The sequence below is a fragment of the Coregonus clupeaformis genome, chromosome 10, assembly GCF_020615455.1.
Source record: "Coregonus clupeaformis isolate EN_2021a chromosome 10, ASM2061545v1, whole genome shotgun sequence".
In the NCBI taxonomy this organism is placed as follows: domain Eukaryota; kingdom Metazoa; phylum Chordata; class Actinopteri; order Salmoniformes; family Salmonidae; genus Coregonus; species Coregonus clupeaformis.
Genome location: NC_059201.1, coordinates 56034656 through 56053829, shown reverse-complemented (window position 1 = coordinate 56053829; position 19174 = coordinate 56034656). Strand labels below are relative to the sequence as shown.

Below are 19174 nucleotides of genomic sequence, written 5' to 3'. Positions count from 1 at the left end.
TCAAAATCTCACGATACATGGCCCCATTCATTCTTTCCTTTACACGGATCAGTCGTCCTGGTCCCTTTGCAGAAAAACAGCCCCAAAGCATGATGTTTCCACCCCCATGCTTCACAGTAGGTATGGTGTTCTTTGGATGCAACTCAGCATTCTTTGTCCTCCAAACACGACGAGTTGAGTTTTTACCAAAAAGTTCTATTTTGGTTTCATCTGACCATATGACATTCTCCCAATCCTCTTCTGGATCATCCAAATGCACTCTAGCAAACTTCAGACGGGCCTGGACATGTACTGGCTTAAGCAGGGGGACACGTCTGGCACTGCAGAATTTGAGTCCCTGGCGGCGTAGTGTGTTACTGATGGTAGGCTTTGTTACTTTGGTCCCAGCTCTCTGCAGGTCTTTCACTAGGTCCCCCCGTGTGGTTCTGGGATTTTTGCTCACCGTTCTTGTGATCATTTTGACCCCACGGGGTGAAATCTTGCGTGGAGCCCCAGATCGAGGGAGATTATCAGTGGTCTTGTATGTCTTCCATTTCCTAATAATTGCTCCCACAGTTGATTTCTTCAAACCAAGCTGCTTACCTATTGCAGATTCAGTCTTCCCAGCCTGGTGCAGGTCTACAATTTTGTTTCTGGTGTCCTTTGACAGCTCTTTGGTCTTGGCCATAGTGGAGTTTGGAGTGTGACTGTTTGAGGTTGTGGACAGGTGTCTTTTATACTGATAACAAGTTCAAACAGGTGCCATTAATACAGGTAACGAGTGGAGGACAGAGGAGCCTCTTAAAGAAGAAGTTACAGGTCTGTGAGAGCCAGAAATCTTGCTTGTTTGTAGGTGACCAAATACTTATTTTCCACCATAATTTGCAAATAAATTCATAAAAAATCCTACAATGTGATTTTCTGGATTTGTTTTTCTCAATTTGTCTGTCATAGTTGACATGTACCTATGATGAAAATTACAGGCCTCTCTCATCTTTTTAAGTGGGAGAACTTGCACAATTGGTGGCTGACTAAACACTTTTTTTCCCCACTGTAGGTTGGAGGACGTCCTCCGGAAGTTGTCATAATTACTGTGTAAGTCTATGGAAGGGGGTGAGAACCGAGAGCCTCCTAGGTTCTTTATTGAAGTCAATGTACCAAGAGGAGGACGGAAGCTAGCTGTCCTATGGCTACACAATGGTGCTACCCTACAGAGTGCTGTTGAGGCTACTGTAGACCTTCATTGCAAAACAGTGTGTTTTAATCAATTAGTTGGTGACATGTGAATATATTTAGTATAGTTTTATCTAAAAAGGATAACTTTTTCAATGTTTTTACAATTTAAATGTTTATGAAATTCACCGAGGAGGATGGTCCTCCCCTTCCTCCTCTGAGGAGCCTCCACTGCACTGTAACCAAGTGATTTAATTTCTGTAGAAATGAAACTTATGCCATTTCAATGTAATCTCTTGCTGTATCCACTAGATTGCACACGTCATCCACCACGATATAAAATAATCATGCATCAATATCAAGTTTGCCTCTGTTTTGGAATTTGTTTTAAGAAATTGAAAATTCCATTGTTTTAAACACTCAAATTGTGTTGGGTTTCATTACTTGTCTTAGAGAACCAATAGTAAGTCATCCTGAATGGACCCCCCAAACAGAGGGAGGCAATGGAGAGGTAGAGGAGGAGCCAACCATGTCGATCACAGAAGAGGTGAGGAGATTAATTTTTTCTTTAGATAAGCAAAACATGATTGGCATTTCCTTCTTTAGATTGATATAGATTTCCCTGTTGTTTGTCTCAGGTGCTGAGGCTGGTCAGAGAGAAGAGGAAGTGATAGCCAACCAAGAGAGACGGGAAAGAGGTAGGGGGGCCAGGGGAGAGAGGAGAGGGGTTAATGGGGGGAACCCGAGGGAGGATAGGAGAGAGCGAGATGACAGAGCAGGGAGGGGAAGAGGAAGAGGAGGAGCAGGGGAGGATGCCAGGGGTAAGGGTGGTAGAGCGGGAGGAGGAGGAAGAGAGAGAGTGGGAGGCAGAGGAGAAGATAGAGGGAGAGGCAGAGGAGGAGAGAGATGGGGAGGTAGAGGAAGAGGTAGAGAGAGAGGGGGAGGGAGAGGAAGATCTGCAGGCAGTGGCACCCCTCAGATTCATCCATTGTCGTTCGAAACCTTGGAGGATCTGTCAGGGAAAGACCCTTCAGAGGTAGCCATCACTCTGGCTTACAGCAAAGGACTGCAAGTTCTCCTCGACGAGAGAGAGATGCGACAGGACCTCATTCAGCTTCTCTGCCAAGTATTATGCAAGGCCTTCTTGTCTAAAACCGACCGCCGAACCATACAGGACTTGACTGGCTTAATCAAGGATTCCGGATTCCTCCGAACCATCCTGCCCCATTACGTGATGGGAATGGCATCAGAGTTTGACAACATCCGCCGGGACCAGTACCCCCAGCACTTGGACAACATCATGACCCTTCTCTCCGAGGTGCTCAGCATCTTCCCAGCTAGCTCTATCCAGGCCGTGTCCATGATAGTGGCCCTCTTCAGACCAGTCATCAACAGCCTGCGAGCTGTAGAGGTGGACGTCCTGGAACAGACGAAGGAGAACCTGGAGAGGATCCAGGGCCTGGTCGAGCACCTCCAGGAGAGAACCAGGGAGGGCACCCTGAGGTCTGACAACTACTCCTTCATCACCCCCCAGGAAGACGCTCCACCTGGGGAGGCCGACTTCAGGACCCTGCCCATCTACCCCACCCCCGAAGAGTTCCACCTGGACCAGAGGACCTACCTCAGGCCCAACCTTATCTCTCATCGCTACGCCAGCGGACTGCTCTACCTGGACACGCACTTCCGGCTCATGCGAGAGGACTTTGTGAGGCCTCTTCGAGAGGGAATCCAGCAGCTGCTTCAGAGCCAGCAGGACCTGGGCAATAAAGACATCCCTTTGAGAAAGATGCGCTTTGATGACATCAGAGTGTACTTTGACACTCGACTGGTGGTTCCATTGTGCACCCCGTCTGGTTTGGCCTATAAGGTCCATTTTGACTCCCATCCTCTTAAGGTCAGTGAGTTTGATTACGAGTATTTGAATAGAAAAATAACTTACCAAGATTTGCCAACATTTTGTAGTTATATTCCTTAAAATATAGTGAGATTGTACAATACTCTTTGAAATTACATTAATCCGTACAATGTTTTTCCAGATCCATAGAGTGCATTCAAATATATTTTCATGTTATTCTCTGTCCCGCACAGTTTGTCAACTGGCAGAACTCCAAGCGGCTGATATACGGCTCCCTGCTCTGCATGTCCTGTGACAACTTTGACACCTTCCTGTTTGCTACTGTGTCGGACCGGGACCCCAAGGAGCTACAGAAGGGCTTTGTCCAGCTCAGTTTCTTAGGGGAGAGCAGGCGAGCCCTGGCAGGAGTGGAGGCCCACCAGTCCTTCCTCATGGTGGAGACCACAGCCTACTTTGAGGCCTACCGCTACGTCCTCGAAGGGCTGCAGGAGCTGGAGGTAGAGGATCTGCCCTTCCAGAGGTCAGTGTACTGTCTGTCGTTGTTAAATTCAACTATTAGCTTGTTAATGCACCAGTGTTGTTGATGCTATGAGATAGAGAGTTGGCTAATCAGCTTAGGGAGAAGTTTAAGATAAAATATTTTGTTTTCATCATGCTTTTCTGATGAGAATCACAGATTGCATTGATACAGTTCCATACTTCTGATCTTAAAGTGCTTAACATGGTTTGTGGGTGACTTAACTCTTCCACCACCTGCTAGATGAATTTGGAAGAAATGTTGTTCACCACATATCCATTCTTGTAATGAAGAATGACATTTATGATTTATGACGACATGTAAATTACAGGTATATAGTGGAATGCAGCTCAGACGTCGAACCTCCTGCCTACCTGCCCAGGGCAGATACGTATGACCTGTCTGCTATTGCAGTGCCTGAGTTTAAGAGCAGTATCAAGAGCTTCCACACCTTAGATCCTGAAGCCTGGCCCCCCATGGAGCAGCTGGGATTGGACGAGTCTCAGATGAGAGCCCTTCAGCTCGCCCTCACCAAGGAGCTGGCCATCATCCAGGGACCCCCAGGCACAGGTAGAATACATTTTGAATAAGTCATGCATATTGAATTAGATCATGTTTACATAAATGTATATACATTTAAAATGTCCAGGCCAAAAGCTGAGAAATTATTGTGCCACGTTGCTTCATGTAACATAGTCTTTAGTGCAATGGCTCTGCAGGAGTGTAACACTTTTGGACATTTGTTTTCCCTCCATACTCATAATCTCAGGGAAGACCTACACAGGACTAAAGATCGCCCAGGCTCTGTTGACCAATCAGGAGGAGGGGAGAGGTTTCACCTCCCCCATGCTGGTGGTTTGTTACACTAACCACGCTCTGGACCAGTTCCTAGAAGGTAGGATGCAATGCACACGTCTCACGCAACTTTTGATTCTCAAATTAAGTTATTTTCCACCTCAAGCCATTCTTGAAGAATTTCAGATGCTACGTACCATCATTTTGTGTTTGACCAAAGATAATTCTGAAGGGCACTTTTGTTGTATGTATGAGCACCTTTTTCATTTGTTTAACAATGTGCACCATAGGCATCCACAAGTTTTTACCAGACGGTATTGTGAGAGTGGGTGGGCAAAGCAACAGTGAGGTCCTGAAGTGTTTCACCCTGAGGGAGCTGAAAAGCTCCTATAACTTCCGCTGCAAGCTACCTCATCATCTTCGCCATGCTTACAGTGAGGTGAGGCCCAACCTGAAACCTGAAAGTTACACTGACCAATATGTGAACATTTTAGAAATAGTCTTCAAATGTAAATTGTAAATGAGCGCTCCTTTTGAAGTGAATGTAGCTCAGCTTACATTTGTGTCAGGAATGTAACAGTCAGGTTGGCTATCTTCTGGGAAATAGTAAATCAGTGAAATAATATCACATACTGATGTTCAGAATATTGTTTCCCCTCAGATCTATGATGCATTGCGGACAGAAGAGACTAAGATCCAGACTCAGTCTGTGCAGCTGGAGTGCAGTCTTCGGGGTGTCTTAAGGGAGCAGTACCTCCAAAAGTTCATCTCAGAGAAACACTGGGATAGCCTGATCCTCCAGCCTGTGAGTCTTTGATACCGCTGTAAAATATAAAGATGATTAGCCTGTCTGTCCGACCACCACAATTACGACTATCAGGCTGGTGACTACTTCTACGACTATGACTAATAGTTCCACCACCACAGCTACTACTAGAACTATGTGCCCAAGAACACCAAGGTAACCTGCCTAAATGACTACCGACCCGTAGCACTCACGTCTGTAGCCATGAAGTGCTTTGAAATGCTCACATCAACACCATCATCCCAGAAACCCTAGACCCACTCCAATTTGCATACCGCCCCAACAGATCCACAGATGATGCAGTCTCTATTGCACTCAACACTGCCCTTTCTCACCTGGACAAAAGGAACACCTACAGTGGGGGAAAAAAGTATTTAGTCAGTCACCAATTGTGCAAGTTCTCCCACTTAAAAAGATGAGAGAGGCCTGTAATTTTCATCATAGGTACACGTCAACTATGACAGACAAATTGAGAAAAACAAATCCAGAAAATCACATTGTAGGATTTTTTATGAATTTATTTGCAAATTATGGTGGAAAATAAGTATTTGGTCACCTACAAACAAGCAAGATTTCTGGCTCTCACAGACCTGTAACTTCTTCTTTAAGAGGCTCCTCTGTCCTCCACTCGTTACCTGTATTAATGGCACCTGTTTGAACTTGTTATCAGTATAAAAGACACCTGTCCACAACCTCAAACAGTCACACTCCAAACTCCACTATGGCCAAGACCAAAGAGCTGTCAAAGGACACCAGAAACAAAATTGTAGACCTGCACCAGGCTGGGAAGACTGAATCTGCAATAGGTAAGCAGCTTGGTTTGAAGAAATCAACTGTGGGAGCAATTATTAGGAAATGGAAGACATACAAGACCACTGATAATCTCCCTCGATCTGGGGCTCCACGCAAGATCTCACCCCGTGGGGTCCAAATGATCACAAGAACGGTGAGCAAAAATCCCAGAACCACACGGGGGACCTAGTGAATGACCTGCAGAGAGCTGGGACCAAAGTAACAAAGCCTACCATCAGTAACACACTACGCCGCCAGGGACTCAAATCCTGCAGTGCCAGACGTGTCCCCCTGCTTAAGCCAGTACATGTCCAGGCCCGTCTGAAGTTTGCTAGAGTGAATTTGGATGATCCAGAAAAGGATTGGGAGAATGTCATATGGTCAGATGAAACCAAAATAGAACTTTTTGGTAAAAACTCAACTCGTCATGTTTGGAGGACAAAGAATGCTGAGTTGCATCCAAAGAACACCATACCTACTGTGAAGCATGGGGGTGGAAACATCATGCTTTGGGGCTGTTTTTCTGCAAAGGGACCAGGACAACTGATCCGTGTAAAGGAAATAATGAATGGGGCCATGTATCGTGAGATTTTGAGTGAAAACCTCCTTCCATCAGCAAGGGCATTGAAGATGAAACGTGGCTGGGTCTTTCAGCATGACAATGATCCCAAACACACTGCCCGGGCAACGAAGGAGTGGCTTCGTAAGAAGCATTTCTAGGTCCTGGAGTGGCCTAGCCAGTCTCCAGATTTCAACCCCATAGAAAATCTTTGGAGGGAGTTGAAAGTCTGTGTTGCCCAGCGACAGCCCCAAAACATCACTGCTCTAGAGGAGATCTGCATGGAGGAATGGGCCAAAATACCAGCAACAGTGTGTGAAAACCTTGTGAAGACTTACAGAAAACGTTTGACCTGTGTCATTGCCAACAAAGGGTATATAACAAAGTATTGAGAAACTTTTGTTATTGACCAAATACTTATTTTCCACCATAATTTGCAAATAAATTCATTAGAAATCCTAAAATGTGATTTTCTGGAAAAAAAAGTCTCAATTTGTCTGTCATAGTTGACGTGTACCTATGATGAAAATTACAGGCCTCTCTCATCTTTTTAAGTGGGAGAACATGCACAATTGGTGGCTGACTAAATACTTTTTTTCCCCACTGTATGTGAGAATGCTGTTCATTGACTACAGCTCAGCGTTCAACACCATAGTGCCCTCAAAGCTCATCACTAAGCTAAGGACCCTGGGACTAAACACCTCCCTCTGCAACTGGATCCTGGACTTCCTGACGGGCAGCCCCCAGGTGGTAAGGGTAGGCAACAACACATCTGCCACGCTGATCCTCAACACGGGGGCCCCTCAGGGGTGCGTGCTTAGTCCCCTCCTGTACTCCGTGTTCACCCATGACTGCGTGGCCAAGCACGACTCCAAAACCATCATTAAGTTTGCCGACAACACAACGGTGGTAGGCCTGATCACCGACAACGATGAGACAGCCTACAGGGAGGAGGTCAGAGACCTGGAAGTGTGGTGCCAGGACAACAACCTCTCCCTCAACGTGACCAAGACAAAGAAGATGATTGTGGACTACAGGAAAAAAAAAGAGGACTGAGCACGCCCCCATTCTCATCGACGGGGCTGTAGTGGAGCAGGTTGAGAGCTTCAAGTTCCTTGGTGTCCACATCACCAACAAACTATCATGGTCCAAACACACCAAGACAGTCGTGAAGAGGGCACGACAACGCCTATTCCCCCTCAGGAGACTGAAAATATTTGGCATGGGTCCTCAGATCCTCAAAAAGTTCTACAACTGCACCTTCGAGAGCATCCTGACTGGTTGCATCACCACCTGGTATGGCAACTGCTCGGCCTCCGAATGCAAGGTGCTACAGAGGGTAGTGCTACCAACATGTACAAATTACCTCTGCTAACCTGTACCCCCGCACATTGACTCGGTACCGGTACCCCCTGTATATAGCCTCATTATTGTTATTTTATTGTTGCTCTTTTATTTTTTCTTTAGTTTATTTAGTAAATATTTGTTCTGAACTCTTATTTTTCTTAAAACTGCATTGTTGGTTAAGGGCTTGTAAGTAAGCATTTCACTGTAAGGTCTACACCTGTTGTATTCGGCGCATGTGACAAATACAATTGTATTCTATTTTATTTTGGTGTTGATGTCGGATAGGACAACTAAAATGAATACGCTAACCCCAACTGCCTCTATGCTTAAAATTCAAAAAGTAGGTCTGACATTCCCAGAAAACCTTTATGAAATGATGTTGAACTGTGATAATCTGTCATTGGCCAGAGAGGAAACAATACTATTAATATGTCATCCTCAGGCACTGGATGGTTTTGAGAGCTATGGTGGGAAGAAGCCGTCTCTTATTATGGAGTGGCTGGGGTTAGGTTCCACTGCCTTCCAGCAGAGGACGCCACATCCTCAAAATTGCAATGCAGGTGAGAAGCTACTGCAGTACCACAGAGAGTAGACAAGACAACATGATCAGACAGATAATAAATGGAACAGGTACAGAGGAATGCTTCTCCTTGTGGGATTGTATTTGTCAACATTGCTTGTGAATATATTATTGATGTAATTCATGTAGCTATTAACACAAGCATTTCGCTGCACCTGCGATAACATCTGCACATCTGTGTAGGCGACCAATAAACTTTGATTAGATTTTATTTGATATTATTTAGTCTCTTGTATCTTTGAACCATTTTGGTTTTATTTACAACTCCCTTTGATCCTAACTCAAACTATATGGGGTGAAAAAGAGTTCAGTGCTCATTTTCATGTTGAGAGAACTACTAGGAAGTTAGAAACTCTAGTCCTCACTCCTCACCCATTTTCACCTCTCTATTTTATAATAGATGGGGAAATGGACGAAGCTATAGAGGAAGAGGACGACCTGATCGAGATAGCGGAGGAGGCAGACCTGATCCAGGCAGAACGCTTTGTAGAAGACTCAAACACGCATCATGGTCGGGATGAAGATCGAAGAAAGATGGAGGAGATAGTCAGGGATATGGCAGAACAGATGCTGGCCATGAACCTGGAGAACACTGAGATACAGGCAGAGCAGAGTGAAGAAGGCTGGGAGGTAAGAACCAATAATTAGCCTTGATCCAACAATATGACCAAAATACATTGCATCATAAATCATGTGAATCATAAACCAATTTAGCTGGTTATTGATTTTAAATAACAACCTCCTGCTTTAGAGTATTTAAAAATATTTAGCTTAGCACCTGTCTTTCTACAATACTCCTAAGCTAAAGGTGTCGTTAAAGTTATTTGAAAAGCTCCCCATGTCTCTCTGTATGTGCGCAGATGCAGCGGGTACAGAAGAGGAAGATGAAACATCGTATTAGGAGGGAGCTGGGCAGCAGCTCAGCCGTGAGTGAGGATGAGGAGGACACCATTCTGGATGTGTGGACTCTCAGTCTGCCAGACAGATGGAGACTGTACCGGTAATACTCCCCCTCATCCCCTAGGCAACGCCAGTCTGCAAGAGCGTTTATTCCCATTGAGTATAATTATGTCAACTAATTACAGAGAAAATGTATGCACTGATCCCCTCAGCTCAAAGGCAAGATTTTGCTCTCTAACTTTCTGTCACCGTGGCAATGTAACTGTGCTTAGCTTGTGAAAGCAAAGTCGTCATGGCCACACAAACCACACAAATCACACAGGTGTGCGTTTGGCTTTGCCTCCTTAAGTAACGGATGTCTTGATCTGACTGGGGAAAAGACTAGTGCAAGGCTCAGTTGTGTGCCGGCCAAAAAGCCATCTTGGATTAAACCCAAAAATGTAATGTTAAGTCACAGCTTCAGCCTGTTTGATTGACTCCGTAAATCACTCAAGTAATAAAGGACTCTTATTACTTATTACCAATCTCAAATATTCTGAATTTGATTGTGCTGTATGATTATGTCTGGTAAACACACCTGTTCAATGGGTGTTATATCATTCTTATGACCTACTTATTTAGACTATATTAGTGGCCTTGCAGTGAAATGCTACTCAATGACGTAATCTACGTCTGCAGGTTTTGGGTGGGGCGTTACCGGACGGAGCTGCGTATGCGAGCCCAGCAGGCGGAGCAGGACTATCAGGACGCTGCCGAGCGTCTGGCTGAGATTCGTCTCCATGAGGACATACGTGTCCTGAAGGATGCCAAGGTCATCGGCATGACGACTACGGGGGCTGCTAGATGCCGCAAAGCTTTGCAGGAAGTGAGTCCCCGCCTGGTGATCGTGGAAGAGGCGGCGGAGGTACTGGAGGCCCACACCATCACCACTCTGAGCCAGGCTTGCCAGCACCTCATCCTCATTGGAGACCACCAACAGGTACAGGACACTCATTGGTCAGGCATGGTCAACTCCCTCTCAAAGATTTCACTGTTATTCCAGTAAATCCAGGAAGTCAGCTGGACATCGTGCTTGAACATTTTTCAAGTTCCTAATGTAAATTGGGCTTTTTAAAAATTGAAAGTCCATGGTCATTTTCATTTCTTAATTGGCTGGGATTGAAATTCAATCAACATCCAACTCTGCTTGGAGCTAAACTAAGACCTCATCCAGCACACCCAGCTATAAGGTCTTACATAATTTGACTTAATTCCTTTTAGCTCTGAGTGAATACAGTGCCTTCAGTAAGTATTCGCACCCATTGACTTTGTCCATATTCTGTTGTGTTATAGCCTGAATTTAAAATTGATTAAATTGAAATGTTGTGGTACTGGCCTACACAATATACCCCATAATGTCAAAGTGGAATTATGTTTTTTGAAATTGTTATTAATTAATAAAAAATGAAAAGCTTTTCAACCTTTGTTATGGCAAGCCTAAATAAAGTCACGTAAGTTGCATGGACTCACTCTGTGCAATCATAGTGTTTAACATGATTTTTGAATGACTACCTGATCTCTGTACCCCACACATACAATTATCTGTAAGGTCCCTCAGTCGAGCAGTGAATTTCAAACACAGATTCAACCACGAAGACCAGGGAGGTTTCCCAATGCCTCGCAAAGAAGAGCACCTATTGGTAGATGGATAGTGCTTTGCGAGGTACAAAAGTATGTGGACACCTGCTCGTCGAACAGCTCATTCCAAAATCATGGGCATTAATATGGAGTTGGTCCCCCCTTTGCTGCTATAACAGCCACCATTCTCTGGGAAGGATTTTCCACTAGATGTTGGAACATTGCTGCGGGGAATTGCTTCCATTCAGCCACTAGTGTATTAGTGAGGTCGGGCACTGCTGTTGGGCAATTAGGCCTGGCTCGCAGTCGGCGTTCCAATTCATCCCAAAGGTGTTCGATGGGGTTGAGGTCAAGGCTCTGTGCAGGCCAGTCAAGTTCTTCCACACCGATCTCGACAAACCATTTCTGTATTGACCACGCTTTGTGCACGGGGGCATTGTCATGCTGAAACAGGAAAGGGCCTTCCCCAAACTGTTGCCACAAAGTTGAAAGCACAGAATCATCTAGAATCTAATTGTATGCTGTAGCATTAAGATTTCCCTTCACTGGAACTAAGGGCCCGAAGATTAGTCCGTCGGACTGCCAGATGGTGAAGCGTGATTCATCATTCCAGAGAACGTGTTTCCAATGCTCCAGAGTCCAATGGGGGGGAGCTTTATACCACTCCAGCTGACGCCTAGCATTGCGCATGGTGATCTTAGGCTTGTGTGTGGCTGCTCGGCCATGGAAATCCATTTCATGAAGCTCCCGACGAACAGTTCTTGCTTCCAGAGCCCATTTGGAACTCGGTAGTGAGTGTTGCAACCAAGGATGGATGATTTTTAAGCGCCACTTGCTTCAGCACTCGGTGGTCCCGTTCTGTGAGCTTGTGTGGCTTACCACTTCGCGGCTGAGCCGTTGTTGCTCCTAGACGTTTCCACTTCACAATAACAGCCCTTACAGTTGACCGGGGCAGCTCTAGCAGGGCAGAAATTTGACCAATTGACTTGTTGGAAAGGTGGCATCCTATGACGGTGCCACATTGAAAGTCACTGAGCTCTTCAGTAAGGCCATTCTACTGTCAATGTTTGTCTATGGAGATTGCATGGCTGTGTGCTCGATTTTATACACCTGTCAGCAACGGGTGTAGATTAAATATCTGAATCCACTAATATGAAGGGGTGTCCACATACTTCTGGAGATGTCGTGTAACTCTACCTGAAAATACATGATCTAAGTGATACCATCAACACAAGGCCAAATCTACACTGGAGTTGCTTACCAAGAAGACAGTGAATGTTCCTGAGTGGCCAAATTACAGTTTTGACTTACATTTGCTTGAACATCTATGGCAAGACCTGAAAATAGTTGTCTAGCAATGATCAACAACCAATTTGACAGAGCTTGAAGAATTTTGAAAATAATAATAGGCAAATGTTGAATTATCCAGGTGTGGAAAGCTCATGGAGATTTACCCAGAAAGACTCACAGCTTTAATCGCTTCCAAAGGTGCTTCTACAAAGTATTGACTCAGGGGTGTCAAAAGTTTGGACACACCTACTCTTTGAAGGGTTTTTCTTTATTTTTACTATTTTTTACATGAAGACATCAAAACTATGAAATAACACATATGGAATCATGTAGGAACCAAAAAAGTATTAAACAAATCAAAATATATTTTATATTTTAGATTCTTCAAAGTAGCCACCCTTTGCCTTGATGACAGCTATGCACACTGCATATGTGTTATTTCATAGTTTTGATGTCTTCACTTTTATTCTACAATGTAGAAAATAGTCTAATAAAGAAAAACCCTTGACTGGTACTGTATGTAAATGAAATATTTCTGTATTTCATTTTCAATAAATTTGCAACAATTTCTAAAAACATGTTTTCACTTTGGCATTATGGGATATTGTGTGTAGATGGGTGAGAATAAAAATCTATTGAATCCATTTTGAATTCAGGCTGTAACACAACAAAATGTGGAATAAGTTAAGGGGTATGAATACTTTCTGATGGCTACGGTACATTGGGAATATCTCATGTCTTTTACTCAGTTCAAATCATCCACTTTATTCAAGGCTGGTAGTCTTGAGATGTTGGGCTTTGCTTTTGTCAAGCTTATACCTTTTTCCTGTAATGTAGGTGGATCACACTTTCGATAAAAAAAAAGCTTTGGCTTTGTAGTGCTATTCATTAATCATACGTTTGTGGTTGAATTTTAACACAGTCAGGCGGAAACAAACTGAACAATAACTCAATAACTGTCCCCTAAATCAAGCTGACACACGTGAAAAGAAACAGCAAAACAGGATAGGATAGAAAACCTCAGAGTTTATTTGCATATACACTGAGTATACAAAACATTACATAGACTGACTTATTAATGTCACTTGTTAAATCCACTTCAATCAGTGTAAATGAAGGGTAGGAGAAAAGTTAAAGAAGGATTGTTAAGCCTTGAGACAATTGAGACATTGATTGTGTATGTGTGCCATTAAGAGGGTGAATGGGCAAGACAAAATATTTAAGTGTCTTTGAACGTAGTTGCCAGGCGCACCGATTGTGTCAAAAATGGTCCACCACCAAAAGGACATCCAGCCAACTTGACACAACTGTGGGAAGCATTGGAACCAACATGGGCCAGGATCCCTGTGTAACGCTTTCGACACCTTGTAGAGTCCATGCCCTGACGAATTGAGGCTGTTCTGGGGGCAAGGGGGGTATTCTCAGTTTATATTTTCCATACTCTTTACTTTATTACATTTATTTGTGCCAGGTTTAGTCGAAAGCCAAATATTCGTCTGTAGTGGGCAGCTGATTAAAAACAGTGATCTCCTCGACTCTATTGTGTGTTTATATTGTCTAAAACTGTTGAAATGAGGTGGTCCATGCCATCCTCTCTTGAGATTCAGGGGTACTCATGTAGCTTGCAACCTCATTGTCCCCCTAGCTCCGGCCCAGTGCAACAGTGTTTGACCTGGCCAAAAACTTCAATCTTGAAGTGTCCATGTTTGAGAGGCTGATCAAGATGGACTTTCCGTATGTCAGACTTAACTACCAGGTATGTGAGGGAATCTGAAGGGAAGTTTATATGGACAAACCAGATAAACCAATTACCATTGTTCTTCATTCTCCATTGACCAATGCTCTCACTCTGGGTCTATCCCACACAGCATCGTATGAGGCCAGACATTGCCTGTCTCCTGGTCCCTCACATCTACTCTGAGCTGGAGAACCACCCCTCAGTGATGGACTTCGAGAATGTTAAGGTAAATCAATGCATACAAAAATACAAAGATGTCAAAAATCTACAGTGAGGGAAAAAAGTATTTGATCCCCTGCTGATTTTGTACGTTTGCCCACTGACAAAGAAATGATCAGTCTATAATTTTAATGGTAGGTTTATTTGAACAGTGAGAGACAGAATAACAACAAAAATATCCAGAAAAACGCATTTCAAAAATGTTATAAATTGATTTGCATTTTAATTAGGGAAATAAGTATTTGACCCCCTCTCAATCAGAAAGATTTCTGGCTCCCAGGTGTCTTTTATACAGGTAACGAGCTGTGATTAGGAGCACACTCTTAAAGGGAGTGCTCATAATCTCAGCTTGTTACCTGTATAAAAGACACCTGTCCACAGAAGCAATCAATCAATCAGATTCCAAACTCTCCACCATGGCCAAGACCAAAGAGCTCTCCAAGGATGTCAGGGACAAGATTGTAGACCTACACAAGGCTGGAATGGGCTACAAGACGATCGCCAAGCAGCTTGGTGAGAAGGTGACAACAGTTGGTGCGATTATTCGCAAATGGAAGAAACACAAAATAACTGTCAATCTCCCTCGGCCTGGGGCTCCATGCAAGAGCTCACCTCGTGGAGTTGCAATGATCATGAGAACGGTGAGGAATCAGCCCAGAACTACACGGGAGGATCTTGTCAATGATCTCAAGGCAGCTGGGACCATAGTCACCAAGAAAACAATTGGTAACACACTACGTCGTGAAGGACTGAAATCCTGCAGCACCCGCAAGGTCCCCCTGCTCAAGAAAGCACATATACAGGGCCATCTGAAGTTTGCCAATGAACATCTGAAAATTGAGCTCTTTGGCATCAACTCAACTTGCCGTGTTTGGAGGAGGAGGAATTCTGCCTATGACCCCAAGAACACCATCCCCACCGTCAAACATGGAGGTGGAAACATTATGCTTTGGGGGTGTTTTTCTGCTAAGGGGACAGGACAACTTCACCGCATCAAAGGGACGATGGACGGCGCCATGTACCGTCAAATCTTGGGTAAGAACCTCCTTCCCTCAGCCAGGGCATTGAAAATGGGTCGTGGATGGGTATTCCAGCATGACAATGACCCAAAACACACGGCCAAGGCAACAAAGAGGTGGCTCAAGAAGAAGCACATTAAGGTCCTGGAGTGGCCTAGCCAGTCTCCAGACCTTAATCCCATAGAAAATCTGTGGAGGGAGCTGAAGGTTTGAGTTGCCAAACGTCAGCCTCAAAACCTTAATGACTTGGAGAAGATCTGCAAAGAGGAGTGGAACAAAATCCCTCCTGAGATGTGTGCAAACCTGGTGGCCAACTACAAGAAACGTCTGACCTCTGTGATTGCCAACAAGGGTTTTACAACCAAGTACTAAATCATGTTTTTCAGAGGGGTCAAATACTTATTTCCCTCATTAAAATGCAAATCAATTTATAACATTTTTGACATATTTTTGTTGTTATTCTGTCTCTCACTGTTCAAATAAACCTACCATTAAAATTATAGACAGATCATGTCTTTGTCAGTGGGCAAACGTACAAAATCAGCAGGGGATCAAATACTTTTTTCCCTCACTGTAGATTTTTGACATGATAGTTTCCCTCTTAGCAAGAGTACATTTAAAGTAAGCTGTTTATCAATGAATTTCCCCATGTGGTCAATTCAATGTACCATTAATAAAGCATGATAAACCGTCTATATGTGTAGGCTTTAGAAGTTAGTTGCGGTCCAATATACATTATATTCAACCCCCTGTTGTCTTGCAGGGGCTTCACTCAAACATGTTCTTTGTGGAGCATAATTACCATGAGGAGGAGATCAAGGATGGAAAGAGTCACCAGAACCGCCACGAGGCCCTCTTCGTGGTAGCTCTGTGTCGCTACCTCCTGTTACAGGACTACCAGCCGTTCCAGATCACCATCCTCACCACTTACACAGGGCAACTCCACTGTCTGCGCAACCTCATGCCAGCCAAAGAGTTCAATGGGGTCAAAGTTCATGTTGTGGACAAATATCAAGGGGAGGAAAATGATATTGTCCTGCTGTCCCTGGTTCGAAGTAACAAACAGGGGAAGGTGGGTTTCTTGAACATCCCCAACCGTGTCTGTGTAGCCCTGTCACGGGCTAAGAAGGGCCTCTACTGCATTGGAAACATGGACATGTTGGGAAAGGTCAAGCTTTGGAGCAACATCCTGCACACGCTGCGAGAGAAAGACCAAGTGGGCCCTGCACTGACTTTGTGCTGCCAGAACCACCCTGAGAAACACATTAAAGTGTCCTGCGGAGACGACTTCAAACAAGCTCCTGAGGGAGGCTGCAACCTGCCCTGCGAGTTCCGCTTGAACTGTGGTCACGTGTGCGCCAGTGCCTGCCACCCGTACGACCAAGAGCACAAAAAGTACACATGTAACAAGAAGTGCCAGAAGGTCCTCTGTGAGCTGGGGCATCGATGCCAACTTCAGTGCTACCAGGAGTGCTCTACTGACTGCCTTAAGCAGGTAGAAAAGATTGTACCACAGTGCCAGCACAAGCAGATGGTGCCCTGTCACCAGGCTCCAGAGAAGTTTGTGTGCCAGGAGCCCTGTCAGAAGAATTTAATGTGTGGGCATCCATGTGCCTTGGTGTGTGGGGAGTCCTGCACCACCACCTGCATGGTGATGGTCATATTTGAGCTCAAATGTGGACACAAGCAAGAAGATCCCTGTCATTTTAAAAGATCTACCATACAGCCAGACTGCAGGGCACATTGTAAACAGATGCTGAAGTGTGGCCACCCCTGTCCTGGTTCCTGCCAGAGGTGCCACCAGGGCCGCTTCCACATGGGCTGTTCCCACCAATGTGATCGCCTCCTTGTCTGCTCCCATAAGTGTCGGGAGCCCTGTACACGTGGATGCCCACCCTGTCCAATGCGCTGTGAGAATCGCTGCGTCCATAGTGTCTGTATGAAGCCCTGTGGCCAGCCCTGTGCCCCCTGCATAGAGCCTTGCGCCTGGAAGTGCCCTCATCAGCGCTGCAACAAGCTTTGCCATGAGCCTTGTGACCGTCCACCATGCGCCCAACCCTGTACCAAAACCTTGCACTGTGGGCACCCATGCATCGGCTTGTGTGGAGACCCCTGCCCCAACAAGTGCCGTGTTTGCCACCACGAGGAGGTAACAGAGATCTTCTTTGGTACGGAGGACGATGTTGAGGCCTGTTTCATTCAGCTAGAGGACTGCGGACACCTTTTTGAGTCCACGTCCATGGACACATACATGGAGATGGATGAGAACCAGGAGGCTACCGAGGAGAAGGTCGCAATAAAGTTGAAGGAGTGCCCCAAGTGTCGCACACCCATCCGCAGGAATCTCCGGTACGGGGCTCATGTCAACCGGAGTCTGGTGGAAATTGAGAAAGTGAAGGAGAAGATTAATGGAACACAGTCAGATATTGAGGTACAGAAGGTTGTCCTTAAGCAGCAATGGATTGACAAGGAGGACTTGCTAAGGTACCTACCTATGGAGTACATACAGATCAGAGATACACTGAAAGCATCCAACCTCACAGCGAAGGAACTATGGATCACTGAGAACAAGATGGCCTTACTTGAGAGACTGAACAAGCTGCTGAAGATTCGTAGGGGGCACATGTCAAGCGCGGAAACCTTTTACTTTGACAAGAATGTTCCGGAGTTCCTGAAGTGGCTGATGGATCATCCCCAAAAGTTCACAGAGCAGCAGGCTTCTGATCTGCAGAGCGAGCTACAGAGGCTCTCCTTTTTGGCGGAGCTCAACGCCCGCTGCAAGATGGCTAATGGAACAGGCCGTGGGGTCAACGTTCAGGCTGAGGTCACAGCCATAAGGAAGATTCTGGAGAGAATGCAGCCTTTCACTCAGCAAGACGAGGACTTGGTAAAGCAAGCACTTAAAGACCTGTATAAAAAGCTACCAAGCACTGGCCTTGGGATCACTGATGAAGAAAGGATAATGATTGTTAAAGCTATCGACCTGAGTGTTGGACACTGGTACAAGTGCCCCAACGATCACATCTACGCCATCGGAGAATGTGGAGGGGCCATGGAGCGTAGCAACTGCCCAGAATGCAACGCTACGATTGGTGGAGCAAGCCATGCTCTGGCCAGTGGCAACAGAGTGGCATCAGAGATGGATGGGGCGCAAGGTGCTGCGTGGTCCGAAGTCAACAATGTGCTGAACTTTGACCTGATGCACCTTGATGATTGAAAACAGATTGTTTTCAGTTTAATTGTGACTTGTCATGACTGATGTGACAGTTATCACAATGTGCACTCCAGAAAGCATAGCTGTATTAATTGATATATTTAATGCTGAAATTACAGTAAATGATTCATTGAATGTGATGAAATGAATCTGCTTCGCAAAATATAATACATATTCAGTTTTATTTCGCAGAGGTGATGTTTAACAATGTCACTCCAGAGTACAATACCGAAATTATTTGTGACTTTTTGCTACTGTATCTGTGTGATCTTGAAAGTTGAAAATTAACGATTGCTCAAAAAATCATTACACATAATGTTCAACCCAATGTACAATAATGAATTATGCAAACGATTAGACTGGATTGTTACGTGTGATGATGGGCCTACATTTTTAGACACCTGAGTGTATTTTCCAGTCACACCAATGGATGGCAGCAGTGTATTGTTAATTTAACAAAGAGTTGGCTTGATACTTGCAATTCTGGCCTTTTACACAAATATAATAAAACTATCTGAGATGATCCAATATGTTTGCAAAATGATTTTCTAACACACACATTCACACATTAATGATTCAGCTGACTCAGTTCATATAATATGATAAAGGGGCTGAAAAACAAACTCTGGTATGAAAAGCAAACATTGTAAAAGTAAGTAATATTCACACACTTGTGCACAAACCAAGTGTTCAGGATACAAAGCGCTGGATACTGTGTGCCAGCCGGGGGGGGGGATGTATTTTTGGGGAACCAATATTCAATTTTTTTCTTCCG

The 19174-nt window shown here is 44.8% G+C and overlaps 1 protein-coding gene across 1 annotated transcript; it reads left to right on the top strand.

The window, feature by feature from the left end:
- The first annotated feature begins 1629 nt into the window (after positions 1-1629).
- LOC121574662 (NFX1-type zinc finger-containing protein 1) lies at positions 1630-18927 on the top strand. The gene is made up of 15 exons (XM_045223332.1): positions 1630-1699; positions 1791-1850; positions 2067-3046; positions 3241-3527; positions 3856-4094; positions 4294-4419; positions 4610-4758; positions 4981-5124; positions 8265-8382; positions 8803-9032; positions 9263-9402; positions 9981-10281; positions 13855-13965; positions 14078-14173; positions 15949-18927. Exons 1-15 carry the CDS (start codon positions 1630-1632, stop codon positions 18400-18402), a joined length of 5505 nt encoding a protein of 1834 aa, XP_045079267.1. The 3' UTR covers positions 18403-18927.
- Positions 18928-19174: the final 247 nt, after the last annotated feature.

Coding starts and splice junctions, on each gene's coding strand:
- LOC121574662 (XM_045223332.1), top strand. CDS start 1,630: ATGGACCCCCCAAACAGAGGGAGGCAATGGAGAGGTAGAGGAGGAGCC. Junction 1,851..2,066: donor CCAAGAGAGACGGGAAAGAG/GTAGGGGGGCCA, acceptor AGAGATGGGGAG/GTAGAGGAAGAGGTAGAGAG. Junction 9,033..9,262: donor AGAGTGAAGAAGGCTGGGAG/GTAAGAACCAAT, acceptor GTATGTGCGCAG/ATGCAGCGGGTACAGAAGAG.